This window comes from Dama dama, chromosome 21, assembly GCF_033118175.1.
Source record: "Dama dama isolate Ldn47 chromosome 21, ASM3311817v1, whole genome shotgun sequence".
NCBI classification, from domain to species: Eukaryota; Metazoa; Chordata; class Mammalia; order Artiodactyla; family Cervidae; genus Dama; species Dama dama.
Window position 1 is genome coordinate 74,536,592 of NC_083701.1, and position 15,318 is coordinate 74,551,909.

The following is a 15,318-nucleotide window of genomic DNA, read 5'->3' on the forward strand; positions in this document are numbered from 1 at the left end:
AGGGAAATTCAGAAAATAGTTTTGACTTCACTGATCCCTTGAAACTGTCTCAGAACCCTCAGGGGTGTTCAGACGAGACTGAGGGCCACTGATCTGTACCATGTTCTGTAGAAGGAAATTCTCCAATTGTCCAGATGAGGGCTGTAGAAGGTTTTGCTCGGAGGAGAGGTATGAGAACCTTGGCTTTTGCAAGAAGGGCAATAACTTGTCTGGAGATGGTCCTGGGGTCCCTGGCGGCTCAGATCGCAAAGAATCCACCTGCAGTGTGGGAGACCTGGGTACAGAGTCGGACCGACTGAGCGACAGGCACAGCATATCCTGGGGAGAGGGTGTCCCGTTTGGTTACAACGCAGGAATGCAACCTAGAGCCCCTGCACATTTACCTCGGCTTGATTCCACGACTGGTAAAGTAACATCTCCTTTACAGAACAGATTGCTTGGATTTTTAGCTTCCCTGGTGGTTCAGGCAGTAAAGAATCTGCCTGCAATGGGGGAGACCCGGGTTCGATCCCTGGGTCGGGAAGATCCCCAGGAGGAGGGCATGGCAACCCACTCCAGTATTCTTGCCTGGAGGATTCCACGGACAGAGGAGCCTGGCGGGCTACAGTCCATGAGGTCACAAAGGGTTGGACACGACTGAGCTACTAACACACAGAGTTACAGATCAGTAACTTATGGGCACTCGCCAGTGTGTTGAGGAAGGACAAATTTCAGGATGTGCTAAGTTTACACAGAATCAGAGCAGTTATCCATTTGTGTGTTGACTGGTTAATTCTTTGGACAAATGCTTCTTGAGCCATCCATAAATACATCCTGTGACTCGTAGGCATCATCACTCCCCACTGGTTGATGGACAAACCCGAGGGAGGCTGAAAGAGGTCTAACCGAGACACCTTGCCTCCGGGAACTTGAGAGCTCACCGGGAGACAGACCACCGTGGTCAGAACCTGGTGTCTACACGCAGAAGACCCGCTGATCCGGTCGGCAAGAGTCTCTGTCCTGCGTAGGCCAGGTTACCCGGTTCCACTGTGGGTACCACATCTGCCGATCTCCGTTCTTCCTTCTCACTAGGGGAAAGGACCCATTTATCACTTCATCAAAGCATTAGTAGAAAAAATATTTTTTTTAAAATCTTGTGTCCTTTTTTTTTTAATGGGCTGGGGTTTTTTAATGTGTTTTAAATTTTATTTATCTGTTTGTGACTGCGCTGGGGTTCCATTGCTGAGTGCGGACTCTCTCCAGCTGCGCGGTCGGGCTTCCCCTTGCGGAGGCTTCTTGTTGTCGCGCAGAGGCTCCGGGATTCAGAAACTGCAGCGCAAGGCTCTGGAGTGGCGGCGCGTGAGTTTAGCCATCCCGCAGCGTGTGGGATGTTCCCGGGGCAGGGATTGAACCCGTGTCCCCTGAGTTGGCAAGCGGATTCCTAACCGCTGGACCACCAAGGAAACCCTCCTGTGCTCTTCTCCTCCCGCCTTCAATCTTTCCCAGCATCAGGGTCTTTTCCAAAGAGTTAGTTCTTCGCATCAGGTGGTCGAAATCATAAAACCGAAGACAGACTGAGGACCAGTGCCCAACCGAGAGAAGCATGACAACCGCAAGGAGATCCAACCAGTCCATTCTAAGGGAAATCAGTCTTGAATACTCATTGGAAGGACTGATGATGAAGCTGAAACTCCAGTACTTTGGACACCTGATGCGAAGAGCTGACTCATTTGAAAAGACCCTGACGCTGGGAAAGATTGAAGCGGGAGAAGGGGACCACAGAGGATGAGATGGCTGGATGGCATCACCGATTCCATGGACATGAGTTTGAGTAATCTCCGGGAGTTGGTGATGGACAGGGGAGGCCTGGCGTGCTGCAGTCCATAGGGTCACACAGAGTCGGACAGGACTGAGTGACTGAACTGAACTGAAATGATTGAGCTACTTTCAAATGTCATAGGCAGTGATAAAAAAGCAACATTAACCTCATGGAACTGACTCATTGGAAAAGACCCTGATGTTAGGAAAGATTAAAGGCAGGAGGAGAAGGGGACAGCAGAGGATGAGATGGTTGGATGGTTGGATGGTGTCACCAACTCAATGAACATGAGTTTGAGCAAGCTCCGTGGTGGACAGGGAGGCCTGGTATAATACAGTCCATGAGGTTGCAAAGAGCTGGACACAACTGAGCAGCTGAACTGAACTGAACTGAATCTCATGGCTATTTTAGACATACTATGGTTGTGTATGGTTTCCCAGGTGGCACAGTGGTAAAGATTTTGCCTGCCAACACAGGAGACATAAGACACACAGGTTTCATCCCTGGGTTGGGAAGATCCCCTGGAGGAGGGCATGGCAACCCACTCCAGTATTCTTGCCTGGAGAATCCCATGGACAGAGGAACCTGGCAGGCTACAGTCCATAGGATTGCAAAGAGCCGGACATGGCTGACTGACTGAGCGTGCGCACACACACACACACACACACATAGAGTTCTGTAGGATCATGTCCTAACTTGTGAAAATATACACTACGGGTTCTGAGATGATGCAGTAACCTGTTGGCAACTTTACTCTCAAATTCAGAGGGGAAAAAAAAGGTGTTTACAATTTTTCTGTGGATTTGAAATTGTCTTCTAAATACAGAGTGTAAAAGTGTAATTTCATTCTGTATCTTGCATCAACAAGTTCAAAATTTGTCTCATTATCTTTATTGTGATTGAATCCAATTTAAGTTAAAATACAAAATGCTTAACAAATATAAATCCAATCTAGGTGGGAAACAAAAGATTAGTATTTACAACTCTTTAATCTTTTCAAAAGATAACAATTTTGGATAACAGGTAGACCTTTTGCCTCTGAGAGATAAATAAATTAGCAGACAATCTTCAAGGAAATCAGTGCTGTGTGGACTTTTTTTGTCTACTAAAGTCCAATTTGTAGCATAGAACTGATGGAATACTGTGGCAGGAACCGTGAATTACAAAGTGGTAATGCTCATACCCAGTAATTAGAATCCCTGTCTTGCATGCTAGTTACTTTTTCTGAGAAAACAGACTTCTTTAACTCACTAGGGTACTTCACAACATGTCTTTCCAAACTAAATAAATTCATTCAATACTGGTCTTTCTAAATCCATTAGAACTTCTGGTTACACAGAGAGATTTAACAAGTATTCCTTTAAGAAAAAAATAATTTTCAAGAGATAAATTGCACTTTACTTGTTATATGAACTTAACAGTACATTTGATTGCAGGCAGCAACATAATTACCAAAGATACAAAATAAAGTTTTTCAAATATTCAATTAATTACATATTTATTATATGTCAATCTCCTACAAGGCCTCAAGCTAGATAACGTAAAGTGGAAAAGAAAATCAAAGGCATTTCATCTTAGGAGCTCGTCTTAAAGCAAACATATATGTCATTATTACACAATTTACTGGATACTTCCAGTTATGAAAATCTACAACCAGAGGAAGACAGGTGTCTGAAACAAATCATCACAATTAAGGAAACTCAATTAACTTCTTTCAGAAGATGACAGAAGTGTAGTATGTATTCGTCTTAAATTTGATTATTAAGTTAATGCTTAGTGTCACTCCCTTTGTCCCAGAAAGAGCAGAAGGACCTCTCCCTTTCTTCTTCACCAAAACCAAGCAAAAATACATGAGATAACAGATTAAAGTGAGAATCAAGAGCCAGCTTACAAAACTGCTTAAGAGATGGAGGGACATGTGCGTCAGGAGAGATAGGTGTTGCTATGGAAATGGTTGATGGGACTGTGGACTGAGTAAGTATTTGAGACTCAAGTAATTTTCCCCATTAGTTGACAAAACAGTGATCTTCACAGGCTGCTCTCTGCCCTGCTGCCAAAACACAGGGCAAAATCAGGCAATCTTTTCCTCGAGCCCATGGGCAGCTCTGCCTGCATGGTACCTCATTAGTTTCAAACCATGCCATGAACATCATTTATGCCATAAACTGACAATCACTGTGTCTGATCAATTATTAGCCAGTTTATTGTTAGCATCACCAAGGGAATGAGATAGATGCTGTAAGTCATTAAAGTTTAAATAGCTATTTATATCCTGGGGAAGTCCTCACAAACACTGGATGGGCTCTTCTTGAGCTGTGGAATAGATGCTTTAATTCACTATATCCCATCTCTCCATAGCTCTCATTCTGTTTGTTTTGTTAGAAGTACTCTGAAACGAAAACCAGCAACATAATCCAAATGCAAATTCACTTTAAAAGGAAATAGTATCTACTTTTATGAATTGGAAAGACATCAAGATATTCAGCAGAATCACTTGTTTAGAAAAAGGTACCACAATCCTATCATTCTGGGAATGAATTTAAGTATATCGCCAACACCCTGAGAGATGTGACTGGTCAGTCTGTATGGCAAGGGATGATTCCTAGTACATTCTGAGGTTTACAATGCCCGCCATGTGGTCACACAGGTTGAAACAGATGCATTCAATGGGCTTTAATACACATCAAACAAGGTTTGTTGCCTGTATACCCAAGAGTGCAAACCTGAGACAGGTGACTTAAGTCAGTTAGATTCAAAAGATCTGATTTTCTTTGGGCACAAGCTGATGGCAAAACGGCTATGTCACCCCATAAAAGGCACCCTATAAATTACAATTCTAGGAAAGAACGGTTAGTAGGGAATTTTGTGTTTGTTTTGTTTCCACAGACATGTCTGGGGTGGTCTCTTGGTGATGACTTTTAACGGAAAGAGGCTCTCACTTTTCGGCCCTTCAAAGGCTGTGGTGGACGGTGATTGCTCAGCAGAAACGCCGCTGCTTCACCCTCCCTGCTGCAGAGGAGGGTGCGGAACGTGGCCAGCTGTGGACGGAAAGAGAAGAATTATTAGTAGAAAGAGTCACGCCAGTGAGAATGAACTGCCTCCCTAGAAAGTTAAGAAGCGTATACGCTCTCTTCTACTAGGAATTGAATGTATTTCAATGAAAATTTTCTAAGGTATGGTTCATATATCATAAAGCAACTCTTCTGCTAGATTCTTACCACTATACAAATACCTATGGGTTCAAAAACAAGTACAGAAGCATTCTTCATTTAGAGATCAAATAAGAAAAAACATTCAGAATGTGGTTTAGAGAGAACATATGTAGAAATCAGAAAATGTGACCTCCAGTGGCAGAATGAGCGTGGGAAGGGCTTCCCAGGCCGGGTCCCACTCCTAGTTCTGCCACTAGCGAGCTGTGTAACCTCAGGAAATTCACTTATTGTCTTTAGTCTTCTCTTTCCTCACCTATAAAGTGAAGCATCGGGTTAGATTACCTCAACAGGAGCCATCAGCTCTTTGAATTACACTGAACACTTAGGAACACTCCAATATAACATGGCCCACACTTTCATGGGAACCACTTGGTGTTCATCCTATAGAATGTTCATCTTTTATGTACTTTTTTCCTTAAACAGTGATTTACCCCTCACCATAACTGTGCCTTATAAGCAACTAACTAGGGGAAAAGCCTACAGTCCTTCACTGCTGACAATGTCAATACAACTTAAGGCATATTTTTCATCACAAAAGTTTACCTTTCCTTATCACGCACATAACAAAATGCTTACTTACCTTATAAACTTCATATAGTACATAAAGTGTCAAGAAGAAAATAGAAATTACTAGTAATCATGTCATGAAATTTAACCACTGTTCACATTATGGAATATATCCTTCCAGAAGTTTCTCTATGTATAAACACTATGCACTGGTGCACGCATTTGACAATTTTAGTGCAAAATAAGCTCAATATATTTACTCATCTGAAACCTTATTTTTTCACTTAATATATATCCTTTGCATGTCAATACATATTAGTTTATGCCACTTTTTTTAATTGTTGAAAAGTTTATGTTATAAGCGTGTTTATGAGTTATTCAGCAATTCCTCGGTGATTTAACATTACTGTCTAAGACTAAGAACAGGTTTATAGTAGTAAAATGAAAGTTGGGTAAAGTATCTGGATAATTCTGCTGTCTCAAAAACATTCACTAAAAACATATTGCCACATGAGTAAGTTTTTGGTGTTTGTTTGCGTGTGCACAAATTATTAAACTGTTGAAAAGAGACTTTATTCTTTAAGCTTTGATAGTCATCTGATCAAAGAGTCACAGAAATTCAGACCAGGACATGTCACTTAGGTTTCCATCATTACCATTTATCTAAAGCCTAAAATAGTTCTCTTCCAGTACTAGCTGGGATGGGGGACAGAGGTGATAGCGGTCCTTCATAATAAATAGGCAACAGTTTATAACCACACTCTACAGAGAAAAGTTCAAGTATCATATACAAGCAGTCATGTGTTTCCACAAGTGATATTTTGAGGTGACTTTTCAAAGAGGAGAGATATGAGGAGGATAAGATAAATATTTACAACTTGCTATTACTCATGTTTCATTAGACCACATCACTATGGCAAAAGCAAGATGAGACATAAATAATTCTCTGGTAAAGTCAAGCTGGAATCAAGCTTGCTAGGAGAATATCAATAACCTCAGGTATGCAGATGACACCACCCTTACGGCAGAAACTGAAGAAGAACTAAAGAGCCTCTTGATGAAAGTGAAAGAGGAGAGTGAAAAAGTTGGCTTAAAGCTCAACATTCAGAAAACTAAGATCATGGCATCCAGTCCCATCACTTTGTGGCAAACAGATGGAGAAACAGTGGCAGACTTTTATTTTTTTGGGCTCCAACATCACTGCAGATGGTGACTGTGGCCATGAAATTAAAAGACGCTTACTCCTTGGAAGCAAAGTTATGACCAACCTAGATAGCATATCACAAAGCAGAGACGTTACTTTGTCAACAAAGGTCTGTCTAGTCAAGGCTATGGTTTTTCCAGTGGTCATGTATGGATGTGAGAGTTGGACTATAAAGAAAGCTGAGTGCAGAAGAATTGATGCTTATGAGCTGTGGTGTTGGAGAAGACTCTTGAGAGTCCCTTGAACAGCAAAGAGATCCACCCAGTCCACCCTAAGGGAGATCAGTCCTGAATGTTCATTGGAAGGACTGATGCTGAAGCTGAAACTCCAATACTTTGGTCACCTGATACGAAAAACAGACTCATTGGAATAGACCCTGATGCTGGGAGGGATTGTGGGCAGGAGGAGAAGGGGGCGACAGAGGATGAGATGGTTGGATGGCCTCACCGACTCAATGGACATGAATTGGGTAAACTCCGGGAGTTGGTGATGGACAGGGAGGCCATGCTGTGCTGCCCCAGGCCATGGGATCACAAAGAGTCAGACACAGCTGAGGGACTGAACTGAACTAAAGTGAAAGTCAAGTTGTTGTTGTTGTTGAGTTGCTAAGTTGTATCCAAATCTTTGCAAACCCATGGATGGTAGCCCAACAGGCTCCTATGTCCATAGGATTTCCCAGGCAAGAATACTGGAGTGGTTTGCCATTTCCTTCTCCAGGGGATCTTGCCGATCCCAGGATCAAACCGTCCTCTCCTGTATTGCAGGAGGATTCTTTACTGCTGAGCCACCAGGGAACCCCAATATACACCCTTAGCCCCCTTCAATGCCTCTGCAAACTGATAGTGGCTCCCTACCTCTGCAGCGGTTTAGCCTCATCAGTTTAGAACTGGAACAACGCTAGATCTTTCTCTGACCAGTGTGCTCATTTTGTGAAAGTCTCTGAGCCTGTCCTGATGTCTCGTCAAGCTCCTTCCCCTTCCGGCTCCGGCTCGCCCTCCTAGCCCCTTAGCCCAGCTCAGCAGACCCTGCATCTGCCAGGCCCTGCTTACATTGTTTTCTCTCGGCTGTGGGGTCCTCCACCGCCGCACTGGCTGCAAAATGCAGCCCCTTGACTGGCCACTACCGGCCTCCTGCCCGCCCCAGGCCTCTGGCTTCATTCCAGCAGAAAACCGGTCCCTCTGTTCCTCAGGCTGACACAGCCTCCTCAGAGCTCCTGCAAGAACCTCCGCAGCTCAGCTGGAAGGCTGAGGAAGGTATGACCTGTCTGTTTTCTTGGGCTCTAATACTGAAAGTTTACATTTCTTCTGTAGTAACCCCAGTAAGCAGAAATAGCTTTTCTAATGTTTTGGAAACAGTTTTTTGATTAGTCACTCTCGGGTTCGAATGTTTTTAATAGCTCTCTATTGCCTGCCAAAGTTGACTAACAATAAAAATAAGCTCTCTTATAAAATATGATGGGCCAGGTACTGTGCTAACTGTTTCACATTACATACTGCATTTAATCCCTGAAGAACACTATCCATGATATACTATTATCCCTATTCTAAAGGTGAGGAACTCGGTGGCTCGTTAAGAAATGTCAACAAATGAGCCTTCTGGTAAATAAGACATGCACTAACCACTGCACTACTCCGCATCTCTAAGTGTTGTTTTTGTTTTGTTTTTTCACCATTTTCTTCTGTTCTTTTCTTATTTATTTTTTATTATGGAAACTTTCAGACATACACAAAGGTAGATAGGGCAACATAATAAACCATCACCCAGCCTCGGCAGTCATCAACACATGGCCACTTCTGTTTCCCCCACACGCTCACCCATTCTCTCCCTCCATTTCTGAATCCTGCCCAAACTGTATTATTTTTTAAGCAAATTCCAACAATCAGGTATAAACATTTCAAAATATATCTCTAAAATATACGACACTGTGAACTTTATTCAGGCCCCAAAACAAACTTGTTGGAACAGCTGCTAAGCCTCTTGGCCACCTGATTCCAAATCATCTTTCCAAATCATCTCCTATTATTCCACACACAGGTCCCACTCTAAGGCAGTCTTGTGAAGAGGGTGGGGAGGGGGACCCAGAGAATCTGAATGAAAAGACTTTGGGGTTATTTTTAAAACTTCAGATTCCCGAACCTCATCTCAGACTGCTAAATCAGTTTTCTAATAAGGCTCGAGGACCCACATAGCTTTCTCAGGCGATTCTTTACATATATATATATAAAACTTTATGTAGCTGTTTTTGGCCGTGTTGGGTCTTCGTTGCCGTGAGCTTTTCTCTTGCCGTGGCCAGCGGCGCTCCTCCCCAGCCTCCCTGCACGGGCTTCTGATACGCAGCCTCTCTCGCTGGGGAGCAGGGCTCTGGGACCCGCGGGCTCCGCCGTTGCAGCTTGCAGACTCTAGAGCGCAGGCGCAGTAGTTGCTGTGAGCGAATTTAGACTCCGAGGCGTGCGGGATCTTTCCAGCTCAGAGCTGAACCGGTGTCTCCTGCACTTGTGAGGGGATTCTTCACAACTGAGCCTCCAGGGAAGCCCTGTCCGGTGATTCTTGCATACACTAAACTTTGAGATCCACAGGTGCAAAGTTACCCACATGGTTTTTGCATTCCTTCTTGCCTTTATTTATGCTACTCCTTCTTGAAATTACCCCCTTTCTTTTCATCCCCAAACAGCTCCCACTTTTGAAACCAACCCAAATGCCAGCTCTTTCATGAAGTCTTTTCCTGATTTCTCCACTGAGAATTAGTCTCTCCCCATCTGAACTTCCCTTAGACCTTATAATTCTCTTATGGTACCAAGCAAAACCACTGTGTTACAGTTTTTGTGCATTTATTGTATCCTCTGTATTAGTTTCTAAACTGCTGGAAAAGGATCTTTTAAACACTTGTCTGTATCTCTTGCATCATGCCTTGTAAGAATTGGCCATTATCAAACAATTCCAGAAATGACTTGTAGTATCTTCTGTGATTTAAAACTTTAATTTTAAAGCTAGGTAGATAGAGTTTTATATATTAGGTCAAGCAATGTTGAAGTGAATGAATTCTTTCCCCCATTTCACATATAGTCTAAAGAGGCAGAAGTCAGAAAAACTTTCCTGGACTGTTAATTATCATTAATTACAAAATACAAAATGTTACTATTAAAAAAGGACATTAGAGTTTTGATTCCAGATATATTGGACTAAAAACCCTCAGACAACCTTCCTATAGAAGACAACTCTAAAACCCAGACACCATACAAAAAAACAACCAGCTGCAGTTACTGGAGTGAACAGAAGTACAAGGATTCAGATGAGAAGCTCATGTTCACTCAGAAAGGTGGGTTCCCCTGTCTCTACAGTTTTTCCCCTGGACAGGGTGCCGTCTGCACTGGAGACATACCTGCCTTGCAAGGCATACCTCCCCAAACTCTACACCAAGAACCATACATGGCTCTACTGAGACTGAAACTACCGCACGAGAGAGAAAATGTCCAATTCAAGTCAAGCCAAGAAATGTATCTGCTAATACAAAGGAAACTAGTCATCAGAGAAAAACAACAGATCCAGAATCTCCACAACTTAATGTTCATAACATCTAGGTTGCGATACAAAGTTACTCAATGTACAAAGAATAAAGAAAATGTAAACATGATCAAAGAAAGAAAAATCAACGAAGTCAGACTCAAAATGAACCAAATGTGGAACTTACAAGGATTTTAGAATGACGGCTTTCACTACCTGTGAGCTACATGAAGTTAAATAAAGCATATTTCTTAGTGCATGAGAAATCCCAGTAGAGTAATGGGGATTCTCAGAAAAGAAATAGAAATAAGAAGAAAATGAAACAGAAATTTTAGAACTAAAAACTACAATTTCTGAAGCAAGAAATTCATTGGCTAGAATTAACAGTCAAATTGACACAACAGAGGAAAGATCAAATGACCTTGAATATAGATCAATAGAAACTATCCACAGTGAGCTCAGTTCAGTCTCTTAAGTCATGTCCAACTCTTGGCGACCCTATGAATCCCGGCACGCCAGGCCCCCCTGTCCATCATCAACTCCCGGAGCTTACTCAAACTCATGTCCATCGAGTTACCATCTCATCCTCTGTCATCCCCTTCTCCTCCCACCTTCAATCTTTCCCAGCATCAGGGTCTTTTCAAATGAGTCAACTCTTCGCATGAGGTGGCCAAAGTATTGGAGTTTCAGCTTCAACATCAGTCCTTCCAATGAACACCCAGGACTGATCTCCTTCAGGATGGACTGGTTGGATCTCCTTGCAGTCCAAGGGACTCTCAAGAGTCTTCTCCAACACCACAGTTCAAAAGCATCAATTCTTCTGTGCTCAGCTTTCTTTATAATCCAGCTTTCAAATCCATCCATGACTACTGGAAAAACCATAGCTTTGACTAAATAGACTTTTGTTGGCTAAGTAATGTCTCTGCTTTTTAATATGCTGCCTATGTTGGTCACAGCTTTTCTTCCAAGGAGCAAGTGTGTTTTAATTTCATGGCTGCAGTCACCATCTGTGGTGATTTTGGTGCCCCCCAAAGTAAAGTCTGACACTGTTTCCATTGTCTCCCCATCTATTTGCCATGAAGTGATGGGACCGGATGCCATGATCTTAGTTTTTTGAATGTTGAGTTTTAAGCCAACTTTTTCACTCTCCTCTTTCACTTTCATCAGAGGCTCTTTAGTTTTTCTTCGCTTTTTGCCATAGGGGCGGTGTCATCTGCATATCTGAGGTTATTGATATTTCCCCCAGCAATCTTGATTCCAGCTTGTGCTTCATCCAGCCCAGCATGCATTATGAAGAGCAGAAATTTAAAAATATTTAAAACTAATAGAGCCTTGGGGGATCTGTTTTGAAAAGGTCAAATGTATGCATAATTAGAATATCAGATATGGAAGAAATTTATGAATCCATCAAGAGATGAATGGATAAAGGTGTGGGGTGTATTATATATGGTACATATATACATACGGTGTGTACATATGTGTGTGTGTATATATATATATATATACACACACATACATACACAATACATATTACTTGGTCATTAAAAATGAAAATGCCATTTACAGCAATAGGAACAGACCTGGAGAGTATCATGTTTATAAAAATAAGTCAGAGAAAGACAAATATTGTATGTTTACACTCATATTTGTATCTACAAAATAAATGAATGAATATAACAAAACAGAAACAAATTTACAGATACAGAGAAGAAACTAGCGGTTATGGAAGGCAGAAGGGTGGGGAGAGGCGATACTGGTGGAGGTGATCAGATGTACAAACCATCAGGTAGCACAGAATAAACAAGTTACAAGGATATAAGGTGCAGCGCAGGGAATGTAGCCAACACTTCACAGCAACTTCACACAGAGTACAAACAAAAATATTAAATAATACATTGTACACCTGAAACTGATACAATGTTGTAAGCAAACTATGCTTCAACGTAAAAAAGAATATCAGAAGGAAAGGAAAGAAGATGGAGCAGAGCATACACAAAAACTGACTCATAAGTAATATAATGTAAGAGCTAAAACTTAAATGTAAGAGCTAAAACTATTACTTAAAGTAAGAAGAATATTTTGTGGCATATAGCTAGGCAAAGGCTTCTTAAACAGGACAACAAAGCACACACTATGAAAGGTATTTTAATAAAATGACCTTCATCAAGATTAAGAAGTTTTCTTTAACTTTGGCTCTTCAAAAGACATAGAGGGGGGGAAAAAAGACAAGTTTTTATAAAGTGTATGTTGAAAACAGGGCTTTTATCCAGATTGTATAAAAAAACTCTTGCAACTCCACCATGAGAAGACAAACAGTCCAATTTTAAAATGGACAAATTATTTGAACAAATATTTCACAAAAGAAGATATGAGCATAATCAATAATTATATGAAAAAATGCTCAACATCATTAGTCATCAGATAAAAGCAAATCAAAAATCACACACACCATACATACCCACTAGAATGGCTAAAAGTCAAAATTACGTACAAAATCAAGTGTTAACAATGATGTAGAAAAACTAGAAATCTTTTGCATTGCTAGTGCAAATGGAAGACCAAAGAGTCACTTTAGGAAACAACACAGCAGAACCTTATAAAAGTAGACATGACTAGTAATCCAGTGCTAGGTATTGCCACAGGAAGTGAAAATATGTGTCCACACAGAAGTGTATATGCCATTTATTCCTAACAGCTAAATATGGGTAGTTATTTTTCTAATGGTCCCAAACTGGAAGCAATCCAAATTGCTAATCAGTTAGCGAACAGATTAAAAAAGAATGCTGTATCCATACGATAAACACTGTATGCATACGTTAAGTTGCTTCCGACGTGTCCAACTCTTTGTGACCCCAAGGACTGCAGCCCATCAGGCTCCTCTGTCTATGGGATTCTCTAGGCAAGAATACTGGAAGGTGTAGCCATTCCTTCCTCCAGGGGATCTTCCCGACCCAGGGACTGAACCCGCATTTCTTACATCTAATCTGCTTTGGCAGGCAGGTTCTTTACCATGATCGCCACCTGGAAGGCCCATAAATATTACTCAGTAATAAAGAGGAAATCAGTATATCTTAAAAATATTATGTGAAATGAAGTCCAACACAAAAGTCCATGTACTGTGTGTGTGTGTTTGCTCAGTCTCTCAGCCACATCCGACTCTTTGTGACCCTACAGACTGTAGCCCACCAGGCTCCTCTGTCCATGGGATGTTCTAGGCAAGAATACTGGAGTGGGTTGTCATTTCCTTCTCCAGAGGACCTTCCTGACCTAGGGATGGAATCCACAACTCTTGCATTGGCATGTGAATTCTTTACCGCTGTGCACTTATGATTCCATTTCAATAAAACTCTAAAAAAGACAAAATTCTTGTGACATCTCAGCGGTTGCCTGGGGTACTTGTTGAGGAAGAAGTTGGAATATAAAGGAGCACAAGCAAACGTTTTCAGCCAAGGGATCTATTTCATACTTTGATTGCAGTAGTAGTTGTTGCAGTAATTAAAATCATCGCCTGCATACTAAAATTCATGAATCTTATTTATGCAAATATCATAATAAACAACAAAGATAATTTTTTTTTAAAAGGAGCTCAGAATTAAATTCTGCACATCAAATTTCAGCAGAAGCCAATTTAGATAATCTAGGATAAACCACAGAGACTTGGCAAGAGACGTCAGCCTTCCAAAGGATGACAGATCTGTTATCAGAAGTATCAAAAGCAGTGTATCTTTTTACTGGCCTGGCAGTTAAATCAAGCATTTCAGTAAATTACTCTAGGGAGAAAAATGGACTTGAATCAAGAAAAAGGAAATGGAAACCATCTGATTTGCCCTTTAGGTCAAACAGTGACTTGGCAAGAAATAGAAGAAGGAAAAAAACCTTGAACAAACCGGCACCAACTTACTAAAAAGAGGATTTAATCTTCACGACTAGTGACATTATATGGTGGATGGAATTGGAAAGGAAATAAAAACAATATTTTCCAGATTCTTCTAAAATAAAAGACTGCTAAAATTGGTATTAAAAATTACCTTTTGTAAAGTAACTCTCAAGTCAGTGGTGTACACACAAAGGACCTTCATTTTACTTTATACAAAAGAGCTAAGCAACTAAATAATCTCATCAACCCTCTCATGTGTTGGAATGTTTTAAAGTTTGCTTTTTACTTTAGAACAGTTTTAGATTTACAGAATAACTGCAAAGATAGAATAATTCTTGTACATCCCACAATTCAATTTCCCCTGTATTTTTTTTTTTTTCTTTCAGTCTTAAAGGATGCACACAGAAGTGCCCCCTGTTATTAACAGTCTGCATTAGTATGGTACATTTTTAACAATTAGTGAACCAATACCAATATTATTAACTCAAGTCCATCCTTTATTTCGATTTCTTCTGCTTTTACCTAATATCGTTTTATGTTCCAGGATCCTAACAGGAAATAAATTCATACTTCTTGTCTTGTCTGCTTGTGTATTTCATGATGATGACAATTTGTTATGTTTTTCACAACCTTGACAGTTTTGAGGATTATTGATCAGATATTTTGAGAACTGGGCACTGCCTGATGTTTTTCTCATGGTTAAAATGTGACTGGACTTCTAAAATATCTTTACTTCATTCTTTAAATCCTAAAATCACCATAATAATTTGGATTACTAAACTATTATTATCATCATAATAATTGTGATTACTACCCAAATAATCATTTCAATCTGACTGAAAATGTCTGACAGTGTTCCTGCTATAGCAGATTAAAGTGAATGTCTCAGAATGAATTATCACTCACATTAAAACTCTAAAATACAGCTATTATTTTGTAAACTCTAACTGCATAAACACACATTAATAATTAATATTAATAAATGGAACCTCAAAATGAATTATCTCTCACACTAAAGTTCTAAAATACAGCTATTATTTTATAAACTGCATAAAAACTACATTAATAATTACTGTTAATGATTAAAATGAGATACAATAGTGAATTCACATCTAGGCAGTCATTCCTACACTTTCAGGGTGTTATTTTTGATTAGGTTAAATGTATGTATTGTATGTGCCTAAATAATATTTTGACATATTCTTTTGCAAATCACAGG

General features: G+C 40.5%; 1 protein-coding gene across 2 annotated transcripts in view; it reads right to left on the bottom strand.

Moving 5' to 3' along the window:
* Positions 1-3,263: 3,263 nt before the first annotated feature.
* Positions 3,264-15,318, bottom strand: part of CA13 (carbonic anhydrase 13) — a 40,586-nt gene continuing 28,531 nt past the window's right edge. For both annotated transcript variants that reach the window (XM_061123836.1, XM_061123835.1), the window contains one exon: positions 3,264-4,836. In XM_061123836.1, coding sequence (XP_060979819.1) covers positions 4,717-4,836 — 120 coding nt within the window. In that variant the 3' untranslated portion in view covers positions 3,264-4,716. The remainder of the gene's footprint in view (positions 4,837-15,318) is intronic.